General features: G+C 47.1%; 8 protein-coding genes across 8 annotated transcripts; 4 read left to right on the plus strand and 4 right to left on the minus strand.

The window, feature by feature from the left end:
- Positions 1–324: 324 nt before the first annotated feature.
- On the minus strand, positions 325–2,223 carry TRUGW13939_09114 (uncharacterized protein; the record flags this gene model as incomplete). The annotated part of the gene is made up of 3 exons (XM_035492239.1): positions 325–476; positions 551–1,850; positions 1,912–2,223. The coding sequence occupies 3 exons, from the start codon at positions 2,221–2,223 to the stop codon at positions 325–327; spliced, it is 1,764 nt and encodes a 587-aa protein (XP_035348132.1).
- A 1,297-nt stretch (positions 2,224–3,520) lies between these two features.
- On the minus strand, positions 3,521–13,285 carry TRUGW13939_09115 (uncharacterized protein; the record flags this gene model as incomplete). Its single annotated transcript, XM_035492240.1, has 4 exons — positions 3,521–4,213; positions 4,283–5,061; positions 5,124–12,871; positions 12,942–13,285. The coding sequence occupies 4 exons, from the start codon at positions 13,283–13,285 to the stop codon at positions 3,521–3,523; spliced, it is 9,564 nt and encodes a 3,187-aa protein (XP_035348133.1).
- Positions 13,286–13,948: 663 nt separating this feature from the next.
- TRUGW13939_09116 (uncharacterized protein) lies at positions 13,949–14,614 on the plus strand (the record flags this gene model as incomplete). Its single annotated transcript, XM_035492241.1, has 1 exon — positions 13,949–14,614. The coding sequence occupies one exon, from the start codon at positions 13,949–13,951 to the stop codon at positions 14,612–14,614; it is 666 nt and encodes a 221-aa protein (XP_035348134.1).
- A 982-nt stretch (positions 14,615–15,596) lies between these two features.
- TRUGW13939_09117 (uncharacterized protein) lies at positions 15,597–16,508 on the plus strand (the record flags this gene model as incomplete). The annotated part of the gene is made up of 2 exons (XM_035492242.1): positions 15,597–16,033; positions 16,091–16,508. 2 exons carry the CDS (start codon positions 15,597–15,599, stop codon positions 16,506–16,508), a joined length of 855 nt encoding a protein of 284 aa, XP_035348135.1.
- Positions 16,509–16,590: 82 nt separating this feature from the next.
- Positions 16,591–18,046, minus strand: TRUGW13939_09118 (uncharacterized protein; the record flags this gene model as incomplete). The annotated part of the gene is made up of 3 exons (XM_035492243.1): positions 16,591–16,991; positions 17,058–17,729; positions 17,791–18,046. The coding sequence occupies 3 exons, from the start codon at positions 18,044–18,046 to the stop codon at positions 16,591–16,593; spliced, it is 1,329 nt and encodes a 442-aa protein (XP_035348136.1).
- A 457-nt stretch (positions 18,047–18,503) lies between these two features.
- TRUGW13939_09119 (uncharacterized protein) lies at positions 18,504–19,465 on the plus strand (the record flags this gene model as incomplete). Its single annotated transcript, XM_035492244.1, has 3 exons — positions 18,504–18,878; positions 18,930–19,172; positions 19,229–19,465. 3 exons carry the CDS (start codon positions 18,504–18,506, stop codon positions 19,463–19,465), a joined length of 855 nt encoding a protein of 284 aa, XP_035348137.1.
- Positions 19,466–19,524: 59 nt separating this feature from the next.
- Positions 19,525–20,308, minus strand: TRUGW13939_09120 (uncharacterized protein; the record flags this gene model as incomplete). The annotated part of the gene is made up of 2 exons (XM_035492245.1): positions 19,525–19,557; positions 19,613–20,308. The coding sequence occupies 2 exons, from the start codon at positions 20,306–20,308 to the stop codon at positions 19,525–19,527; spliced, it is 729 nt and encodes a 242-aa protein (XP_035348138.1).
- An 829-nt stretch (positions 20,309–21,137) lies between these two features.
- TRUGW13939_09121 (uncharacterized protein) lies at positions 21,138–22,529 on the plus strand (the record flags this gene model as incomplete). Its single annotated transcript, XM_035492246.1, has 6 exons — positions 21,138–21,285; positions 21,354–21,861; positions 21,927–22,036; positions 22,101–22,248; positions 22,299–22,378; positions 22,432–22,529. 6 exons carry the CDS (start codon positions 21,138–21,140, stop codon positions 22,527–22,529), a joined length of 1,092 nt encoding a protein of 363 aa, XP_035348139.1.
- Between the last annotated feature and the right edge of the window lie 204 nt (positions 22,530–22,733).

Consider the following 22,733-nt stretch of genomic DNA (forward strand, 5'->3'; position numbering starts at 1 on the left):
GTTTCTATATACATGTACACATAAAAGTAGAATAAGCTAAAAGGATTACATGTAGTATTTCTGCCGTGAGGACAAGGCTTACAAACCACATATCACAGGAAGTGATGCTGAAAGGCGCTAGTGCATTATGGCTGGGTAATTTATACTTCTTCACTGACACAAAGCCACAAAGCCACAATTTCCATACATTTAGCATCTATGGCTGGAAACCCACAGGGCAGAACTTAAGATGCACTGAAAAAAAAAATCTAATACATTCTACTCTGTAGCCAGTCCACGAAATGACGTCGGTTTCTTTGACTTTTTCATTCTAGAGGACTTTTATCATAGCATGGCCTTGTTGCTCCCTTGATAATGTATCTTGAAAGCCGTATCAACCGTATCCATCACTTGGCAAAGCTTATGATCATGTAGCCGAGGAACAACAACCTGTACACTGAGGGGAGTGTTCAAGTATACTTTCCGATCTGCTTTCCCTGTGATGTCGACGTGCATTAGAGAGTAGGGAATTTGGGATAGCAAAGGGATTAAAAGAAAATAATTGACTTACAAAATTTTCTATTTTGTTCATCCCATTTGGACAATGGCTTGTATTCATCACTGTAATCGAGTTTCAAATCCGCCTCTGTTAGATTTCGCACTGGTATTGTCCCTGTGGGATAGTCTAGCAGGACAAAGGTAGTTGTATATGAAAGGTTTCCGTAAGTATCATGTCGTGGAACTGGATGAGCCGCTATAGGGCATATGATTGCGTCAAGTGGGTTCCCTGAAGATTCTGATGCATAAGCGGTAGACAGTGGCCATGACCACAAATCCTTCCGCATCTCGATCTCGATTTGGTCACGCTCCGCACACAGAGCATAAAGCTTGTCGATAGAGGTAGGCGAGCGGCGAACAGTGCGGCCTTGTAGATACGGCATCAGGGGCTCCTCAGTTTGGGCAAGAAGATCGAGAAGAGGGCCAGCGCCATCAACGTCCATGAGTCTGGCGCCGGTGATCATGCACTTTTTCATGACCGCGGGAGGAGAGATATTTACAATCTCGATATCATATTCTTTGCTTCGAGCCAAAATGCCAGACACCTCCTTCAGCAGATGGCTTATCACTGGGACTGGGTTGACTAGCCCGTCACTCCCCAGAATACCGATTCTGAGTGTCTTCTTTGGTGCGGATAGAGATGGCCAGAGAGCCGGAATACAGTCGTGGCCAAAAAACTCCGCTCTCGGCACAAGCTCCCTCATCACAGTGTCTATGTCCTGGATAGATCGCCCAATGGGGCCGGCGACCGGTTTTAGGGCCACACGGAGCTTGCCATTTGGCTGCCCACTTGTTGTTCCTCCGTATGGTATTCTGCCGACGCTCGGCTTGAAGCCGTATATTCCATTACACATGGCAGGAATACGAATACTTCCGCCAACATCAGTACCAAATCCTATCATGGAGGCGCGCATCGCCACCGCAACCCCTTCTCCTCCAGAGCTTCCGCCGGGTGTAAGCAGGCGGTTGAGTGGGTTCAGTGTTCGACCAAACATGTGATTTACGCTATCCAAAAAAGCCATCGTCTGAGGCACATTTGTTTTAGCAATGATGATTGCACCAAGTGAGCGGAGAAGTTGAACCAGGGCAGCATCCTGACCGGCAGACTTAAAAGCCAGAGCAGTGATGCCAACGGACGAATCGACACCTTTAATATCGAATGTATCTTTGACAGTTACGGGCAAGCCATGGAGGGGACCGTACAGTCTACCCGTCTTCTGAAGATGGTGGTCCAATTGTCGCGCCTGTTCAAGAGCACTGGTGAACAAGGGCTCGGTCAAACACCGCGTCAATTGCTGTGCGATCGCTGCTCGCTGGAATATGTTAGCACTTTTTGTTCATTTATACTTCAAGGCGCACTTAATGTTTACAAACCTTACAAAAAGCCAATGCGACGTTTTCTGAGCTTAGTCGTCTTTCCGCGATCTCATGTAATAGTCCCTGAATATCCCATTTCTCCGTGATTTCTATCTCTTTTGTGCTTAGAATTCCACATGCTCTTGGCACACCTAATAGAGTTCCGGTGTCGCCTTCATCAAAACAATCGAGTTTATACACGGAGTCGAAGGGAGATAGCCTCATTGCACTCGGGATGTATCTGTCCTGCAGCCGCCATTCTGATGGAATAAGAGAATTGAGCTGTTCCCATTTGCGAGCTGATATATCGATATATGATGCTGAGCCCATATTAATCAATTTTCCCCAATTCAAATTCAAAGGTTGGGTAAGTTAATGTCTGTTTTTTATTAGAAAGACGAAACTTCGTAGTCGACGAAGAATTGCGGGGATTTAGCGTGCCTCGGGCCCTCGGCTCAAGAAAGACCCACCAAAGCAACTCAAGATGGGTGGATGGATGTATTAGACTCAAAGTAGCCAGTATAAAAAAATGATTCATTGTAAACCCACTCCATTAAATTTTAGAGCCTGACGACAAATATACGAAATATGACAAGGCTGGTGTACCCGACCGAACTGTATGCACATATGTCAAACCAATATACATAGTCTACTGACGAAGCATTCTACCAGTCAATTTTATTTTGTAAAATCATTTAAGTAAAAAAATAAATTAATCATTATATATTCTAAGATAAAAATATTACTCATTTATTTTAGAATTATATAAATTATTCAAATTTAGTAATAAAATACGGACACATTTCTCACTACCTTCCTTTTTAACATTGAAGGCTAGAATAGTAGTGGATTACAGTAACTTGTATAATAACTCAAAGGCACACAAGGCAGCAATAATTAGCCTAGCTGCTGATCTGACTATAATAACTAGGGGGTTTGTTGAACTTTTTACCGCTACGCCAAAAAGGGGTCAACCCTAATTGTAAGGGTTTTACTAGTTCATTTATGTGTTGACAGGGTTACTGTTGGGGGTGTTTTACAAGGCTTGGTGTAACCTGGGTTCGATAACTAACTAAATTGCGTGCTTTCTTGGCAATTACAATCTGAAACAATCTGATACCCCAAATAGTGCTGTAGACCGCTGATCCCCCTAAGATTATTTGGAATTATGGGCGATTATCCAATTGGATCAAATTGATGAGGAATATCCCTATTAAAGTGATGACAAGGTCATGTAATTTAGAAAAATATGATTCTGAGTAATCAATTTGACATGTATCACGAACCCATATTTACGATCCTAGAGCTTAACAACACATTCATACTACGTATAGGCCTTAAAGTTTAAAAAAAACAAACAAAAATATCCCTCAATCTTAGTTTATTAGCGGTGTTACATAGACTCTTAAGGAAATAACGCAGGCCAGTCATTTGACATTACAACGGCCGGTTTATTTTAATGAAATCGACAATACCACATGCACTAAGACCGTGAACGGCTACATTATTTTGAATAATGAAAAACAATGAAGTCCATACACACAGACCATGCATATGAAAGCCATGACCAATATCCTTAACTATCCTTCTTACAAGATCCATCTCTCCCATTCAGATTCAATCAACCCTACGCCGACGCTTGTACTGTTTCATGCTCCTCGTCAAAATCGATCAAATCTGCATGATCGGCAATGAATGCCCCCTTGTCGTCACTATCGTAATACTCTTCTTCTTGTTGATCATTTGCGGAACCTTCCCCTTGTGCAAAAAACTGACTGTTAGCATTGCCATTGGGCTCTTCGATTTGCTTGAATGCCCAAAACGGGTGGTCACTTCGAAGAGGTAGTCCTTGGCAAATATACCCCATTGGAGTGTGTGAAATGTCCTGCCCTTGACGGCGAAAAGCTAGCCACTCCTGCAAGAAAGTGAGGAGTCCATCGTTCTGGCTGTTTTTGTGGCCAACGGAGACACTGTCAATTTTGGAGACTGAGTTGTCCATGGCTTTACCAACTCTGCATTGCAAAATATCTAGAAGGCGATCATACTCGGAGAAATCAAAATATAGCCTTCCAGCAAGAATCCCGACTTCAAAAGGGAGCCATGAAGGCGGACTCCAGTTTTTAGGAAGCCTGGGTAATGAATAATAGTCCAGGTTATTGAAATGTAACATTCTCTTCGTTACAGGTGCGGCATAGATAATCAAATGAACCTTTGGCGCCTGTGATTTGTCGAGTCGAGGAATGATGATCTCTGCTTCCTCTGGAATAATGATGAGCGCTTGTTCTGACTTTTGGCTCCAGAGTAGCCAATTGACAGGTCGCTGAGATAAGTTGAGAAAAATTAGCTGAGAGGGAAACATAAAGATGGAATTACAAGTGTTTTCACTTACCAGGTAATGACCGAGTTTGATTCCATTTTTTCTATGTGCCGTTCTGAGGAATTCAGGCGACACATAAAGATGAGATACAAGAGATGCAGCCCTCGTATCGTACCTGGCTCCCAACTGCATGGATTGTAGTACCATCGCAGCGTCGAACCCCTTTTCATCAGTATCAAACACCCCGGTATCTACAAATTTCTGAATGGCCGGGTGAAGTCCTGGGAATTGGTGTGCCTTCAAAGCACCTGGTCGCTGCAACTGCCTCTCTTCTTCCACTTCAAATGCAACTTCGCGTTCTTGTTCAACCTCTTCTAGGGAAGAGCTCTGGACCGATCCCGGGTTAAGGCCCATTAGTCGAAAGCTCTCTTCTAGCTCATGTGCAAAAGAACTAAGATTTCCCTTGAGCTCCGCAAATGAATTGACCATGGAGAGCTCACGATCGGAGTTCGTGTGTATCAACGGGCTGTAGAGTTCTTCTAAGGTTTGATGTTCACGTCTCTGCAAAACTTTGACAAATGCCACTCGATGTTTAGGACGCGTCAAAAATTGGTAATATTTCGACGCCCCATGCATCCTACGACAAAAGTCCATTCCTTGTGCAAAGTATAACGGTTGCAGGTCCCGGTTTGTTGCGCAAGTCTGGACCAAGAGCCAGTGGATGACATCTGATGAGTCTATTGGTATATCCAGAGGCTTCTGGCGAACATCTAAGATACTTTGGTGAACTTCCGGGGGAGCTATAAACGCTATGGACTGCGTCGTTCCTAGCTGCCGCAACCTCATTGCAGCTACATAAAAAAAATATCAGATCAGTATTCAGCACAAATAAGAGAATGAATAGAGCACACACCTTGTACTGTATGGTCTTTGGTTTGATTTAGGCCTAGAGTTAATGCCCCTTTAGCGGAAGGAGGAAGTTTCAGGTCCGTTCCTCGGGTGTGCGCCTCGTCTAGATAGATCAGACAGTTTTCCATATTATCGACGAATGGTGTCGCGATCAGTGGCACGGTCTTCCCGGCTTTGTATAGGACCCACGGTTTGTTGTCTGGTCCGAAGTAAACTGCAGCCTGGGCCATAGTATTGCCTTGTTCTAGCCATTCTTTCACCAACGTTTTGTTCTCCATTTCCAAAATGAAAGCACCGGCATCGATGAGGATTTGGATACCATCGGCCCCTAGGCGTTTAAGAAGGTCTATTTCCGAATATCTTTTACCATTTGCGTGAGTGGTTCGGATGTATTCCCGGTTTCTGGTTTGAAGAAGGTAAGTTAGCACTTCAGCGTTGGTGTGAACAAGGCCAGGAAGATCCCGCTGTTGGATGGTAAGAGGGAGAAGCCGACGATTATCATTTGTGCCACTAAATCCAGTAGTGAGACTCAGAGGTCGAGTGCCATTGGAAAGAGATTGACCAGTCAGACCACCAGAGAGTGGTATATCCCATCCAGAAGATTGCATTTTTATGTTGAATTGTTTTGCATGAATCGGAAACACAAACTTGGAAAGAAAATGATTAATGACAATCATTTTCAACCGCAAATGTCGCCATATTTCCAAGACCTGGCCCTCATCATCCACATTGATGATATTCCAATATCGTAAAGGCTCTGGTAGAGTATACGACGTCTGAATCCATCTGTTGTATTCTGTAGAAGGGTCGTCAGAGTTTAACACAGCCTGTAAGCCTTGACGGAGTTGCGCGACACTGAGACCTTGGTGGTAGAAGGCGAGAACTGTGAATAGGATTGCAACGTCTGGATGGCCCCATTCTGCTTGTTCTGATGGAACTCCTTTCGCATGGAATGGAACGGCCATTGGGTCCCGATTTGGATGCAGCCCATATTGTACATTCCACCGTTTCTTCAGGCAAAGAAGAAGAATCCCATGTACAAATAAACCCCGCAACAAATGTACATTCTTGCTGAGCTTTGGTTTATCCGATAGCAAAGCAGAAATCTGGTCACTGACTGGGGATTCAACAGTTTCCAGAGAAATAAACTGCCTAATTGCTGTTATCTCGGCGTTTGTGAAATTGGCCATTGGCAGTATTGTCGTCTGGCTGGAAAATATTGAGTCCACTACTCTTTGGAGAAGGGTAGTTGCAATGTCATCCCTTAGAAAGTATGCAACCGGGAACTCTGTGTATGTGTGTTGCATGACATCGATACTTTGAGGGAAATCGCGCGCAAGGTCCACTAAATGATGCACAACAAGACCTAAAACTATCATAATGACTCCCCATCTGTCAGGGTGTCCGTCCACTGCAAGCTGTGCGCCACTGGGGTAAATTAACTGTGTTTTGACAGCAAGGGTGAAATCGCATTCATCAAGAACATCTCGGCAATTTTTTTCCAGCCATTGTTGAGTAGAAACCATCTCAGCGGCCTCGGTTATTTGAGAGTCAGAAACTCGCTGAAGTCCGCTCAATTTGAATGACATAACGTGTTCAGGCACTGCCAACATTATTCCAGACCGTAAGCGTGCCTCCTCGTGCAGACCCAAGTATTCAGAAACGGCGTGGGTCGTAGTTGGAGTTCTCCTTGAGAACGGGATATGCGTAATATCTCTTCCTAGAAGCCCTCCTAGTCGAGTTTGAAGAATTTGTGCTGTTTGGGAAAGTAGAGCCTTTGGTATTAAAACTCTAGAAAGGGATGTCCCATCTGCCAACACAGACACTATCATGGGTATGATAATTGATGTTTTTCCTTTTCCCATGTTCATCTGCAACGCTGAGTTTGACCCAGAACTAGGATAAATCATTTCTTCGGCAACGGTAACTTGCTCTTCACGAATTTGAAAATTGCCATCAATTTCTAACAACAGCCAGTCTGGATAGCTGAATGGATTCCAATTCAAATGACCACGATCCCGATACTCTTCGTGAAGCCTTGCATTGTCGCCTTTTCCAAATGCCTCTTTGATTCGCATCAGTCTCTGGACGTTTACAATGGAAAGTCCGTACGCGATTAATGCTTCTTTCATGTTACGTCCAAATAGACAACTAGAAGTTGATTTGAGCTGCTCAATGATGGATATGGGTGCCATTGATGGCCATAGGTTGCCTTTCTGTAGCCAAGTGAATGATGGATGACGGCTGACGAGAGACTCCGTGATCTGTCCATACGCATGATCAACGACTTCAAGAGCTTCATCGATAAGTCCATTAAGCCACATGACACCTGGTATGTATTCAATGTCTAGGTCAGCCTCTTGAATTGCCGGTGCTTTGACCGTTTTCAGCGCTGCGATACTTTTCCACAAATCTTTTCCGTATCTTGACTCCACAAGGCAAGATGAATTCACAAAAGGCTCTGTAATTCTCTCAAGCTCTGTAATTTCAGAAAGCCGTAAGCGAGACTGGATGGCTTGGGAATCTACGAGAGGATGTGATTTTTTCTTCGCCATAAACTGATCAAGCCCGTTAGAGGTTGTGTCGGCGTTGATCCTAGGTCCTAGCTGCCGGAGAAGGTCTCGCCCTAAATGTGGGATGGTGAAATACCTTTTTGAAGTTCCTCCAAATATGTTGCTGACTCTTGGTGGTTCAGGGACCGTAATGTCATTTTTTGGCGTGTAATACCGAGTCAGTATGCTTTGAACATCTTGGATATGGTCGGAAAGCTGGAGATTTTGATACAATCGCGTCCACTCTGGAATGATAGCCTTTAACGCAACAGAAATATCAATATACGTCGGATTAAAGTTGGCTCCAGAGGGTAGTGGACAGGGCCACTCATTTAATAATGATCTCGTAAGTTCCAGGCATTCTTGCTCTCGATTGGTAACTTGTTCGTCTGAAAACAATTGCGCGACCAAATTTTTCTTCTTCTTCTTGTTTGTTTTGAAAAGACTGGATCTTACGTGGTCTTCACAACATGGGACCATGAGATCCTTCAAACTCTCAAGTATTGGACTTGCGTTGGCTTGAAATTCACCGAAGGAGGAGTATCCAGGATAGTCAACATCTTTTAAGTCATCAAGCAAGAAAAATGCAACGATTGTTCGCAGCAGATCCATATTCACATCCTCACCAAATGCCAATATCCCGACTTCGAACATGAGGTGATACGCGTTTTTAGGCTCAGAATCCCTACACAGCCTGGCTAATCTGCCCCATTGGTGAGAAATTTCAGCAGACAAACTTTCTTCCAAGGAACTAGGAGATAATCCTGCAGTATATCCCCCAATAACGGGTTGCCCATCCAACAACTTCTTTAGGTTCTTCGTAGTCCGAAGTCGGGTAGGCCGGTGCCTCAGTAGGCTGATAATCTCGCGAACGTTTGACAGTCGTCTGGAAGAAGAAGATAGAGTGTCCCGTCGAGTGCATGGCGTATCGATACCAGGAGATGGATCCGGGAATATAATACCAGGACGTTCATAAATGAATCGACGGCAGATGGCTCGTTCTCTTAAGTGTGGTACAGTAGTGGTTTCACTTGCTTCATTTTTTGAATCTTGTGCATTAAAATTATCCAGGCGCTGAGATTTTAAAATAATTGCGTTGACAGCTCCCTGCAGCGAGTCGTGCTGAATTGTCGTTGTCAGATCTGGATGCCAGTGCACTTTTTGCTGAAGCCTTTTTTCCTCTGGGTAGTACTTTCGTTGGGGAGAAAGATTGGCAATCATTCTCAAAACCTGGCATCGATCTTTGTCAAGGGGTACCCACGGCTGGTAGGCACCGGATTGTAAAGCTGACAGAGCTTCCTCTGTTCCAGTTCGGTGCGTTAATGGATCGGGAATGAAACATGATGTCAAAGCGTGCAACAGTGCCTTGTGATAAAGAAGGCGTGGCTCTGCCGGGCTTGATAGACGCCCGAGGATATTATCGACGCCAAATCTAGCATGGGAACCATCATTCGCTATGGTCACATTTACATGCATTCCGTGTCGCTGGCATCGAATATTCCCTAGAGGAGTAATGATACTGCGCTGAGTACGGTTGTGAATACTGCGGAGAATAATCATGCTCTGAAGCCCATAAAATGTTCCTCCATCTTGGGAGGGGTCTATCTCTGCTGATAGCTGTCGGCATTGGAGGAGGCTACGCCGATTGACATAAAATGTTAGATCCATGCGCCTAAGCTCTACACGGAGAGGTCGGGAGGGCGGCTGGACAACGGTCAACATCCCAGGCTCTTCGAAGTGGCGGAAGATGCTTGCGATTAATTTAAATAGCTTACTGTGAGGATCGACCAACGCATCTTGTCGCCGATAAGCTGTTTGATTCTTGACATTAACCAAGCAGGTGTTACCACCCCAGATCCGCGGATGTCTTCTGATTTCGAGCATCCCAGATTGCAGGTCAAGCCAGTGCAGGCAGTTATCCACCAGTGAGCCCGGTAAATCAAAATTTGAGTTACTCGCCACAAACACGTTACGAGGGATTATCTCAAAAACGGACCTCGAATTTTGAGCTTGAATGACAAGTCTATCATTCCGATACCCTAGGTGGATATAATTGCCCTCCTTTGCTGCAGCGAGCATGTAGCTCATGCCGGGCATACTAGAAGGGAAAGAAATCAAGCGTTGGTTTCCGAAGAGCTCTTTCAGAATCTCGGAATCCCTGATGTCTGCCGGTAACTTGCCCACGGGACGGCCATTGACCAACAGATGGCCCTCGAGGAGGTGGTACTGTATTACCTGCTGCACTGAAGACTGCGTGGCCGAGAGTTTTGACGTAACCCATAGCCCATTTGAAGAGTCTATGAGGCTCCACGCGGAGTATATGCGGGCACCGCCATCTGGATTGGGCCAGACAACGTCGATAGCACATCCGAGAATAGCAGGTAGAGTCTGAACAGCCTGGCGAAGCAGCGAGCATAGTGTTACTGATGCCTTGATATCGCGGGTTAGCATGTTGCGCGTCGCCGTTGAGAATTTGCTCATGTCGACCACTAGAGCCTCTTGCATGGCGGATGTTACTTCGACAAAACACTGGAAACCGTCCGCATCCAGATCATGGTTCCGCGATGACTCCAACACGAATGTCCGGCGGCATAGCAAAGCCGACACGAAACAATACCGGGCAGCCTTTTCAGAAATGTCCCCATCCAGTGCAGTTCGCATTTCATGACGCAGAGTAGACACCCAGGACCGTGTTACATGTCGAATGTTCAGCAAGAGCTTGTAGGCCCGGGGGGAGGCTTCACGGCAGCAAAGAGCACATAGTTGAATGGCTAAGATGAGCATCGTTTCCATATAGTTGGTCTCACGCCAGTTGGCCGCGATGATCTCTACGTGCTGGTCGATTTGATCCACCAGCCTGTGGCAAGAGTGAGGGTCGTCGAAGAAGGCATGGGCGACTCGGAGAGCGCTGTCGGGGCGTCGAGGGCCGACCTGCATCGCGAGCAGGCGAAACAGATACGTGGTATCGAGCAGGCTGAAGTTGACATTGGCAGCGCCTAGCTCGGTGAGGATGGACAGCCATCGCCGCTGCGTGCCACTGACGAGCTGCTGGCTGGCGACGAATTCATGGACGGTGAGGGTCGATGGACACTGAGGGACGCTGGCGGCGGTCTCGTACGAGGAAGGACCCGGTCCGTCGGCGCGGAACGCGGCAGTCGCATACAGCGCCGAAAAGGGAAGGTGCGGCGGCAGCTTCAGGGCAAAATGATGGGCCAGCGACGGCGTGCGAGGAAAGTCTTTCAACCACATCTGGCTCACCGTGTCATAGTACGCCATCTTCATGCCAAAGGGCAGCAGGATCTTCGACGACTTCGCTGGCAGTTTCTGCCACCGGTAGTGCGTGCCGAGATACGACTTGGTGCTGGAGGCCAGGGTGATACGTCCTGTGTTTCGCCGGCTATTGAACGTGTTCAATGGGCCATACTGTGGCAGCAGCTTCTGAGGCTGCACCTTCTGGGTCTGGAGCGATTCTCGTGGGCTTGAAGAAACGCAGATTGTATCGATGATGCGCCATGTAGCGTCTCGATAGGCGTCAAAAGACTGCGGCATCCCAAGTTCAAAGACAACGGCCCTCTTCTGGAAAACGTTGGCTGGGAGAAATTCCTCGTGGACTTTGATCTTGAGACCATATCTTCTGCGTCCACAGTAACAATGCTCACAGCCACGATCATCATGGCTCCCGTCAGGTCGCTTTCTCTGGGTACAAGCAGTCGCCGCCTTCCTCTCGGTCAATTCCTGAAACGTGCGATTCACTTTGTCGAGCTGGGCCTTGCGGCCATTACTGGAATCCAGTGATGCCGCCTCTATTTTCCTCTGCAGCTGGTGTATTCGTCCTCCGATGGTACTGTCGAAGTACCTGTCAGCGACGCATTCCGGCGATGGATCGGAAAATATGGTGGTCCCTTTGTCCTGGGCTTGTACGCAACGTCGATATAGATACAGCTGGATTTTTTGGAGCCGCTCCAGGTCCTGACGTTGTGTCAGTAGCAACACATCCAACATCTCAGCTTGAAACCACGGATGTAGGCCTGCCAGAAACGGATACGCAGCCACAGCACATTTATCCATGCGTGTCCACAGCTCGAGCAGGCAGAGAATGAAAATACCCATATCCTCGGGATGATTTTTGTACGCTGTTCCAACAAGGCTCATGTAAGAGTTGATTTCCCCGGCAATTTCCTTGCATCTAGACTCGCATGCATCCGTCTCTATCGGGGTATCTCGCGCATCGGCTTTGATGGAGATTTCTCTGTTGGCTAACGATGAATATTGTTCACTCAGTGACTCAAATTGCTCGCTCACTGCCTGTCTAGTGCTTGGGCCCGGTATGCTCTGATCTGTGGCTTGAAGATACGACGAACGCCGCTTATTCTCAATACGCAACACTTCGCGTAAGTACGACGAGCTATTCGGCATCCTTAGGCGCAAGTCCTCCTGTTGCGCGTTATATGGAAGCCTTGGAACATGGCGCCGGATTTCATGTTTAAAAGTACTCCATGTCTTCTCAAAGTGAATTGTGGCCGTGTCGATAGTCTTCTGACAAACCCGTGTGATATTTGCTGCGAGGCCAGCATAAGTATCGCGAACAGTCTGTGACGAATTTCCAAGCTCGAATTCTAATTTTGCAAAACGGCGACAAATCTTGGTTTTTAGAAAGTTGCTGTCTTCCAGGCTCAGCTGATCGAAGCAATCTTCCAGAAGCTTTACTAGGACAAGTATCATGAGAAGCTTGTACTGTATCCGCCCACGCTCTGCACCTAAGCGTAAATACAGAATGCGTTGTGTGCAAACTCGGAGGATAAGCCAAAACGGGCTTCGACGCCATGGGAGCTCTGCACTGTCCCAGCAGACGTCGTCTTTGATTCCCTTTCGCAAAAGTGGTGGATTTACCACATTTCCGTTTGTTTCCAACAAAGTCATCAAGAACTGAGTGATAATCGCAGGGTCAACTGTATCACGAAACTCGGAAACTTCGGCACCTGATTTTCGCGTTTTGGGAACGAATTCATCCACGGTCTCGATGCTTGCTTTCTCGATGAATGTTGCTAGACTTTTCTGAAATACTGGGTTCTCAAACTCGCAGGTTGGAAGAGCCACCGCCATCCCAGGAAAGTCCCATTGCAAGGCTCCTTTTGATGCAAGTGTTTGCTCAGCAGTCTGAGACGTTTCAAATGCTTCGAATATGATATCTTGCGTATCCCTAATACGGGAGTCAGCAAACGAGGTAGTCAAAGTTGACTTACTTCTGTCTGGTTTATGGAGAGACCTACAAACACTTTCTGATGAATACGCAGGCATTCTGCGAGGCGATATTCAAAATGACAGCCCCGTCTGGCTGAAGATTCTCAATATGACCTAAAAGGGTCTCCTGGTTGATGAACTGGGTCTCGTTCAATAGTTTGCATGTTTTCAGCGACACGTCTACTGAGCTCCACGCACCAGTTTCTTCGTTATCGGTCTTTTGCTTGAGAATTCCGACTTCGTTGATCAGTCTACTAGTGAGATCTTTCTGAAGCAACTCAATTTCTTCGTCGGTATCCCGACTGCCAGGAAGTTTGGGCGGGAACGCGAGGTGGTTGAACACGAGTGATAAGGTCTGTTGTCCTGTGGCCATATTGACGAGAAGGGGCAGTACCCCAAGGTCATTTCAGGGATAAAACGTGAGATACGATGGAAGGTGAGGATATTGGAAGAAAAGAAAAACTATGAGGGGGAAATGGGTGGTTTTGTGGCTGCAGGTCGCCGCAAGGCTGGCAGAGGAGAGCTTCTCCAACAGGTGCAGCCTGGCGATAGTGATGTGTTTGTCAAGGCGGACTTGGTGGGGCATCCAGGTTGCCCAGTACGCCGCCTTTTTTTGCCCTGTTTTGTTTGTCTTTGTTCCTCGTTGTCAATGACCACTGGTGTCTTCATGCAGCCACCCGGCTTGCAGGCTGAGCTGTCAGGCGCTAACATTTTATACCAAATTAAGGCATGAACTGGTAAGGTTTACTAATGAAACTGGTATAAATAATGAGAAGGTCTGTCATAATTTACGTTGTATATAGTGTCACTAGTATATATATTTATCTTTCATATTCATTTTCACAATTCGCCAGAAATTGACTGATGGGTGTGTTCTGCCTGAGAAATAAGGCAGCAGTGATATTAAAGGCAGCCGTTGCGGGGCGGCACGATGTTATTTTGCCATCCTCCTTAACCTCAAGACTTTGTCTTTACTTCCCCATACACCTTTGTTTTGATATTTAGTACCACCTCAAGAAGCAGCCCAATTCTCGACATGGCCGCCACATCATCAGCCAAACCCCAGATCCTCCTGATATCTCTCGATCTACAGCCATGGTTCGATGACATGTACTCAAGCCTCATTGATCAGCTGCACGACAAGGCAACCATCCAAAGAGCCAGGAAGGGACACTCTGCCATACGCAGACTATCTGATGATCCTCCCAAGGCTGTCCTAGTGACAGATGCAGCTATCACAACCAAAAGATATGCCAATGTCTGGGACGCATTGCTTGCCTACGTTCGCGACGGAGGAATAGCCGTGTGTATGGGACTGTTCTCTAGCTTCGTTCCACCGCTCAAGATCAAGCCGTTCTTCCAAAAGACGGGTTTGCCATGGGAGGCTGGTTCTTACCATCGGACAACTGTTGTTCTCGACAAAGACAACGTGCCAGTCGATGCTGTGGACTTTCTTGCTGAGTCCTACAGCCAAAAGGCGGTTTTTCTTAAAAACGTGGACAATTCAGTGGCGTGGTACCGTCAGAATGGCGACTCTGTCATAGAATCTTCGGTGTTTCCGCCAACACATGTGGAGGATATCAGCGAGGTCCCAATTGCTCTGGCCAATGTTGGAGAAGGAAAGCTAGGCTATATTGGTGATGTTAACACGGAAGAGCCATCGAATGCCGCCATTCTTGCAATGTGTGGACTACATGGCTGATTGCGCTCATTGACGACTCGAAACCTGATCCTGTCCGTTGATATGGGTACAGAAGACCGTCTCTATCTACAAAGCAAGGGTCTCCACACTGTCTTCTTGAAAGACTTCCAAGTTTATCCAGTTGAAAAAGAAACATCGATATACACCAAACACAACGACGCAGGTTGATTATGGTACGCAACGTCCTCAATACACGATACCCAAGACTAGAATGATGAGGTACTAAAGCTGACGATAAATATTGCATAAAGGTAGGTATTTAGCTATAAAATCCTATGAAAAGGCCGACAACTGCTCAGCTAGTGAAAGAGGAGCTACATGAGGATCGTATAACCGAATCAAGCAAGAGTATATAGCTTTTGCAGCATATCATGTCTTTCAGTGTTCATGATGACCACTTTAATTAGTATTTGTACCCCCTATATAGTTTCATATTGATCTATTTTACGAATGCATTTCAAGAACTACCAGGGCCAGTGATATAGATGAATATACTTCAAGATGCAACAACATCCTTCCTTAACAGGAATAGCTCGTTACTTATATAGCATTAGCCCAATACGGTTAGATTGCAATCTCTATAAAGACGGCGAGGTGCCGAGGTAAAATCGGCTTCGGCTCAGCAGAACTACTGGTGCAGATTAGAAATCAAATAATGAATTCTATCATTACCTACATAGATGAGACATATTAACTTTTAAATCACCGATTGCATTGATATTGAATTAACCCTACGCTATCACCACTGGAGTTATCTCTGATATATATACAAAAACTATTCGCTTTTCCCAGGTAAGCATTACGCGCAACGAGCTTATCCCTTATCGCTTATCGGCTTCTCCGCATTTCTCCACGTTGCGAGCTTCGCGTTTTGTTGTCTTCATCGTCTTCATCTCCATCGTCTAATTAGATCTCAGCAGACAAATCACCCATAAAAACAACCTCCTAAACGAAAAAAGGGGGGACAGAAAAAGGAAAAGAAATGTCAAAAGAAGCCGAAGCACAGGTCCAGCTGGACAAATTCAGCTCCATCTTTTCGCTCGAAGGAAAAGTCGCCGTGGTCACCGGAGGCTCGCGCGGTCTGGGTTTGCACGTCGCCAGCGGGTTTCTGCAGGCTGGGTGCTCCAAAGTATACATTTCGTCGCGCAAAGCAGCAGCTTGTGATGAGGCTGTCGCCGCGCTCAACGCCCTGCCCAACAAGCGGCCCGGTGCGCTGGCCATTTCTGTGCCCGCGGATGGCTCCAAGGTATCAGAACTTGACCGGCTGGCGGCTGAGGTGAAGAAGACGACGGACCACGTCGATATTCTCTTTGCGAATGCGGGCGCTACCTGGGGAGCGACTTTTGACGAGTATCCGGAACAAGCGTTTAGCAAAGTGATGGACTTGAATGTCAAGGGTGTGTTCTACACGGTGCAAAAGTACGTTTTCTATTCATTTATCCTAGCGTTCTGTACGCTAATTGAGAGATGAAAAAGGTTTGCGCCTCTCCTGGAAGCGCAAGCTACAGTCGAAAACCCATCTAGAGTCATCATCACCGCCTCCGTTGCAGGACTTGGTACTGGCACAACTGGTAAAAACGCAACTTTTGCCTACTCGGCCTCCAAAGCAGCAGCAATCAGCTTGACCAAGACACTTGCTGTCGATTTAGGACCACGCCATATCCTTACCAACGCTGTCGCCCCCGGGTTTTATCCGTCCAAGATGGCTAATGCTCTGATAGAGATTCAGGGTGGCTCGAAATCACTGGCACAGCAGTCTCCAAACGGTCGACTCGGCCAGCCCGAGGATATTGCTGGCTTGGTTGTGTTCTTGTCCAGCAGGGCGAGTGCTCACGTCAACGGTGCCGTTATCCCTACGGATGGCGGAAGACTCCTTGCAGCGGAGAGATTGTAGATTTTCAAAGTACTATTCACATATCTTATCTACACAACATATGTATTTACGTATAGTACGCCAGAAAGAACTCAAAGTCCAGTTAAAGACTTGAGTTAAACCCACCTTCCTTTTCAAAAATATTCCCAATTGTTTTGCCCGTGTCCAGCACCTGTCGATCGTGGTATCTTCCAGCGACAAGTGTCAACCCAATCGGCAGCCCCTTCTCTCCAGCAAAGCCTGGCAGGTTTATGCAGGGGGCATGTAAGAGTGACCACGGTTGACAAAAGCTTGCATCACCTGTGAATTCAAGTCCCTCTGGAGCTATATCAGGCACGCTAGGCGTTATAATCGCGTCGTATTGGGTAGAGAAACGGTCCCATATAGGTCGTAGGCGCGCGGAGCCGTCAAGAGCTTCCAGGAAATCGAGGCGCGATATATTATTGTTGTTTTCGACCTGATCTATCAAGAAGGAAGGCAGGTTGTCCTTGTCAAGCACATAGTCTGAGTTTAAATTAGTACGTCATTTGTCCGGGCAGGAAAGAAAAGGAGAGTGGGAAAAAAACCTACGTCCGTAAAAAGCACTGCGTCCTTCACCATTCATAATCGCCAGGTGCCATTTGGTCAATTTTTCAAAATCGGCGTCTGGCCATTCGATTTCCTCAACTTTTGCCCCGTGTTGAGTTAATAGGTCCTTTGCCTTTTCCCATGCAACTTGTAGGCTAGGTCCGGCTGGTGCTAGATCCCATACATGCGTTTTCAAGAACCCAATTCTCGCCCCTTGGAGTTGAAATTTGGTTGAAGGTATGTCTTCAAGATCGTAAACTTTTGCCAGTAGCTCAAGGTCATCGACATTCCGCGCAAAGAAACCAGGCGTATCGCAGGTTATGGAATACTGCGCAAGCCCTTCTCTCGATATCGCGCCCCAGGTGGCTTTAAACCCATATACGCCAGTATACGAGGCCGGCCGCACAACACTGCCCCCTGTCTGAGTGCCTAGAGCAAGAGGCACTTGGAAATCAGCGACTGCTGCAGCCGATCCAGACGACGAACCACCGGGAGTGTGCTTGACATTGTGTGGATTCACACAGGGTCCTCCCTCAGTAGTTGCGGCGAATTCGGTCGAGTGAGTCTTGCCCAGAAGCAATGCCCCCGAAGCCCTTAGTGTAGCAACGCAGGCAGCGTCTATGCTCGAGGCGGTTGTACCACGATAGATATCTGAGTTGTACCTCGTTGGCATGTCTTATTTCCTCCAGTCAGTGACTGAAGATATTGAATCAAGACACATGTTTCAAAGAGTCACCTTTTGTAAGAGCAATGTCTTTTATTGCCACCGGAACACCATGCAAAGGCCCCCTTTTCTCAGCAGGGATTTTATCGAGCTTGCGTGCTTGAGCCAGCACGTACTCGTGGTCGATATATGCCCACGCGTGCACCTCAGGGTCTCTGGCCGCAATACGAGCGAGCAAAGCTTTGGCATATTGCTCCACCCTGAGCTGACCATTCTTGAGGCGAAGCGCGGTTTGATGTACCGGAGCACGGGTCAAATCAAGGGACATTTTGAATGGTATTAGTTCTGTGATTTCTGCTGGAGAGGATTTTTGTTGGCAATTCTGCTACTCAGTAAGATGAGTCACTCAAGATTGAAGTTCGGGATTTTTTTATTGACGTGCTTCCGGTGGGGACACGCACAGCCCGTTGACATGTGCTTTTCGCACGAGATCAGCCGTCTACGCTTTTCTCGTAGATTGAGTAATTCCCATAATAGAGATATCTTCATTTTAAGTGACCTTGTAGTCAACATCAATTGATTAAATATTCTCTGAGCCGCAAATCACACGAGCCCGAAATCGGCCAGACAACTTGATTTGAATCCCAACGGCCGGAAACAAATCCGAGGATGCGGGGAAGTATAGACTCTTTTAAGAGGTCGTGGAAAACCAACCAGTGCACATTCACAAAGTCGTAGTTTATGTATTCTAGAAGTAACAGAGCAACACTGAACCTGAGAGAAAAATGTCTCCATCAGCCACCGTCCTGGACTCGTCCAAGGCCAACGCCACCGTCGGCGCTCTTGGTACATCGGCATCAGGCAAGAAGCTGAAAATCCGCAAATACCCGGAATTCGAGACTCTCGAAGGGGAACGTCAGTATCGCAAGCAGCACTTGGCCGCAGCATTTCGTATCTTTGCCGACAGAGGCTTCGATGAGGGCGTGGCCGGGCACATCTCGGTGCGCGATCCGATCCTGACAGACCATTTCTGGCTGAATCCGCTGTCGCAGCATTTTGCAACTATCACAGTGTCGGATTTGGAACTGGTCAATGAGGAGGGTCAGGTTGTTATTGGGGATGAGCCGATTAATGCGGCCGCATTTGCTATTCATTCCGAGGTATGCCATTTAACAGCCAAGTAACAGTACGAGTTATGCTGACGAAAACAGATCCACAAAGCACGACCAGATATACATGCTGCATGCCATGCGCATAGTGTCGCTGGAAAGGCGTGGTCTGTGTTTGGAAAGCCGCTCGATATGATGACACAGGACGCCTGCCGATTCTACAAGAGTCATGCCGTCTACGACAATTTCGGCGGGGTGGTGCTGGACCGCGAAGAAGGCAAGAATATCGCTCAGGCATTGGGCAATGGGAAAGCAGTTATTCTGCAAAATCACGGGCTACTTACTGTAAGTTTGTCCAGGGGGATGCCAACCCGGATGTAAATAGCTAATGATCCCTCTAGGTCGGACATTCAGTTGATGAGGCTGCGTTCTGGTTCATTAGTATGGACAAGACTTGTCAGGCACAGTTGTTAGTTGATGCTGCTGCTTCTGGCTCAGGGCATAAGAAGATTATGATCAGCGAGGAGGAAGCTGCTTTTACTGCTGAGCAAGTAGGCAGTCCGGAAAAGGGCTGGTTGGCCTTTCAGGGATACTATGATGAGATTATGCTGCGAACGAATGGGCATTTTCTACAGTAATTACCATTCCTCAGTAATGCAAATCCTTTTTTGTCTAAGTAGTACTAAATTGAAAGCTATCAGTTCTTGATCTTGGGTTGTCTGACCATGCCCTGTAACCTTGTCAGCTATCAAACACGAACATAGTGAAGAAAAAGGTAATCTAACCGTGTGAGTAAGTACTCCATCGAGCCCAAATGGAGTCACATCCAGTGTATCACTCGTGGTCGGCTCGAAATCATATTTGTCATAAAGCGGTCTACCCTGGTTTGTCGATTCCAAAAACGTAACCAGGCCCAGTCGGTCTGCCTCATCCAGTCCCCATTGCAACAGCGCCTTTCCAATTCCTTGGCCTTGGTGGCTAGGATCAACAGCTAGCACGTCCAGGTAGACTCTCTTGCTAAGCATTTTGACAGAATTCAGATCCTCGCCTTCCTTTACGGGGGGTAAAGCCACACTCTTCCGTCCAATTCGCTCGAGACACATCCTAAAGGCATACAGGGCCTTAGTACGCACCTGTGGCAATGCGGGCGTCAAGAAGGACATGGCCTCTTCTTCTATCGTCTTTGTGACGGGTTCGTCCTGGTAGTAAATCGTCCAGCGCGACACGCCGACGATTTCGCCCGTCGCGGTATCAACAGCTTTGAATGAGAATGCTTTTTCTGTTGGCTCTTCTCCTCTATTGGCGGTAGCAGCCTCGGCCGCGAGCATTTTCTTGGTCCGATGCGCAACGTGGATGTCGCGTGCCTCTTCAGTGAGCGGCATCTCGTATATCACTTCCGATGTACGAGCGAGCGCGCGCGCTGTGACGTCGAATGAGCCTCGCACGTCGGCGATCCTCACGGGGGAAATTGTAATAGCCATGTTGGGAATAGTAATTCGTTGTTATTATTGTGTTTCTTTGCTCGCGAATAATCGTTGAGAATTGTTGAGTGAATATTTTGATCCATTCGTTCTATCTGGCCTCATAAAACCGCTCTGGAGCCAAATTAGGGCGCGCGCCGCTTGTGGATTGTTCGTGTCCGCTTTGTCCTTTCTCCAAGACTCACAATGACTCACAATAATTATTGGCTGTTTTTCAGTTAATATATTAACATGGGCTATTTTTATGCTTATTGTAGACGACAGGGGGGAAAAAAAAACTTGAGCAATGTTTCCGAGTCCTTTACCAACCCCATTGAGTCATTGGAAGACAATAAGTTCCAAACATCTTGGTCAACAACCAGTGATTAACAAGCAGGTATTTGATTTCAAATTCGTGGATGCATTTAAAAATGGGCAAATCCTCTCGCAGGTATGAATTGGTGGATCAAATGTATCTATGTGTAGGTGGGAGATGTTGGCTTTTAAATCAATTGTACCCCCTGGTGGGATACACGACTTGCAAATTGCGATCATTGATCAATTAGTTTCATCTTGTGGATCACCAATTATACAGCTCCCACATCCCAAACAAATTTATCAACATCGTTCAGCCCAATGTTACATGGACGTGTGTTATCATCATTAATGACATACATACCCCGCCTGTGCTCCCACGATCCGAGCGGGATAAGGCCAGAACTATATAAAGAGAACCGCGTGTAACCGATAACATCAGCCACGGTTGATTCTGCCTCCAGGACACTCTCAACAACTACATGTAAAGTGATCACTACGCTTCGATTAAAAAACTTCATAAATCTACTTGAGCATGGCAAAAGACGAGACCTTCGAGACATTTCCGCTCGGCGACTGGGATCTGCAGAGCGGGGGAAAGATATACGACGCTCATATCGCGTTCAAGACCTTTGGTCACTCCAAGTTGCCACCGATCGTCTATCCGACATGGTTTTCTGGAAGTAATCGCTTCTTCCCATTGCAGAGAGAATGCAAGATGGAATGCAGTACTGACACAAACCGTGAACAGCTATATCGGACAACTTTTGGTTGATCGGAGAGAATATGACGCTCAACCCCGAGAACTATTTCATCATCATCCCTGCCCTGTTTGGTAATGGACAGTCTTCGTCTCCATCAAACCAAGGATCCGAATCAAAAAATGTGCCCTTCCCAAAAGTCTCAATGTACGATAACGTGCGGGCCCAGCACAAACTTGTGGTCGAGCACTTTGGTATCACGCATCTACGCGCAGTCTTGGGTTGGTCCATGGGAGGTGCGCAAACCTTCCAGTGGGCATCGCAATACACTGATTTCATGGATCTGGCGATCCCATTTTGCGGCGCCGCAAAAGTTGCCTTGCATAACATGGTTATGCTTGAGGGCGTCAAGGGTGCACTTCTTAGCGCCAAGTCAATCCCACCCCCGAAAATAGGAGACATTGCCTGGCCAACTACTAAGGGAGAAAGCTACCGAACATGGTCGGACCAGGAGAAGAGCATCGGCCTCAAAGCCTTCGGACGGGCATATGCTGGATGGTAAGTTGAATCGTCCAAAGCAACTCGTCATATATCCCAGTCCTAATCCCAAATTCTATATAAAGGGGGTTTAGCCAAGCTTTCTATAGAGCGAAGGTGTACGAAACCACTCTAGGTTACAAGGACCTGGAAGACTTCATGGTCAACTTCTGGGAGAAATGGGCTTGCTCCAAGGGTATGCTTGATGCCCGATCCCGTTCCGTTGATAACTGGGAGACATTCGCATTAACCCCGTGTAGACCCGGAGAACATGCTTGTCATGCTGCAGACTTGGCAGCACGCCGATATCTCCAAGCAAGAGCCGTACAACGGCGACTTTGAACTAGCCTTGGCATCCATTAAGGCTAAGACGCTTGTCCTGCCGGGAAAGACGGACCTCTATTTTCCGTGGGTTTCCCATTGAGTTGTAACGTTGCGATGCTAACGAACAGTCGCAGACCTGAGGATTCCGAGTATGAGGTGAAATGTATGAAGGACGGAGTCGGCGAGTTGGCTGTGTTCCCTTCTATCTGGGGCCGTAAGTACCGCTCATTCTAGGCAAACCTGGTTGCTCGCTAACTGTATTTGTAGACTGGGCAGGAGGTCCTGGTGACAGTAAGGAAGACGTCGCATGGCTGGATCAGAAGTTGGCGAAGTTCTTTGGATCTGACGAATTATGTATCAGATAGACAATTTCCGCGTCTTGTAGGCACGTATCATGGTCGATGCAGGTAGTATAATATAAGCTGTATATCATTTCGATATCTTTTGTCGTAGCGTCGCAAGGAACGAACGCGACGCGATGTGATTTGCACCGATGGAAGGCGCAGCGCACGTGACCGCCACGGCCGCGGGGGCTGGGCGAGCGATGCCTCTGGCGCATTCACCTGCAA

Source organism: Talaromyces rugulosus, chromosome V, assembly GCF_013368755.1.
Source record: "Talaromyces rugulosus chromosome V, complete sequence".
In the NCBI taxonomy this organism is placed as follows: domain Eukaryota; kingdom Fungi; phylum Ascomycota; class Eurotiomycetes; order Eurotiales; family Trichocomaceae; genus Talaromyces; species Talaromyces rugulosus.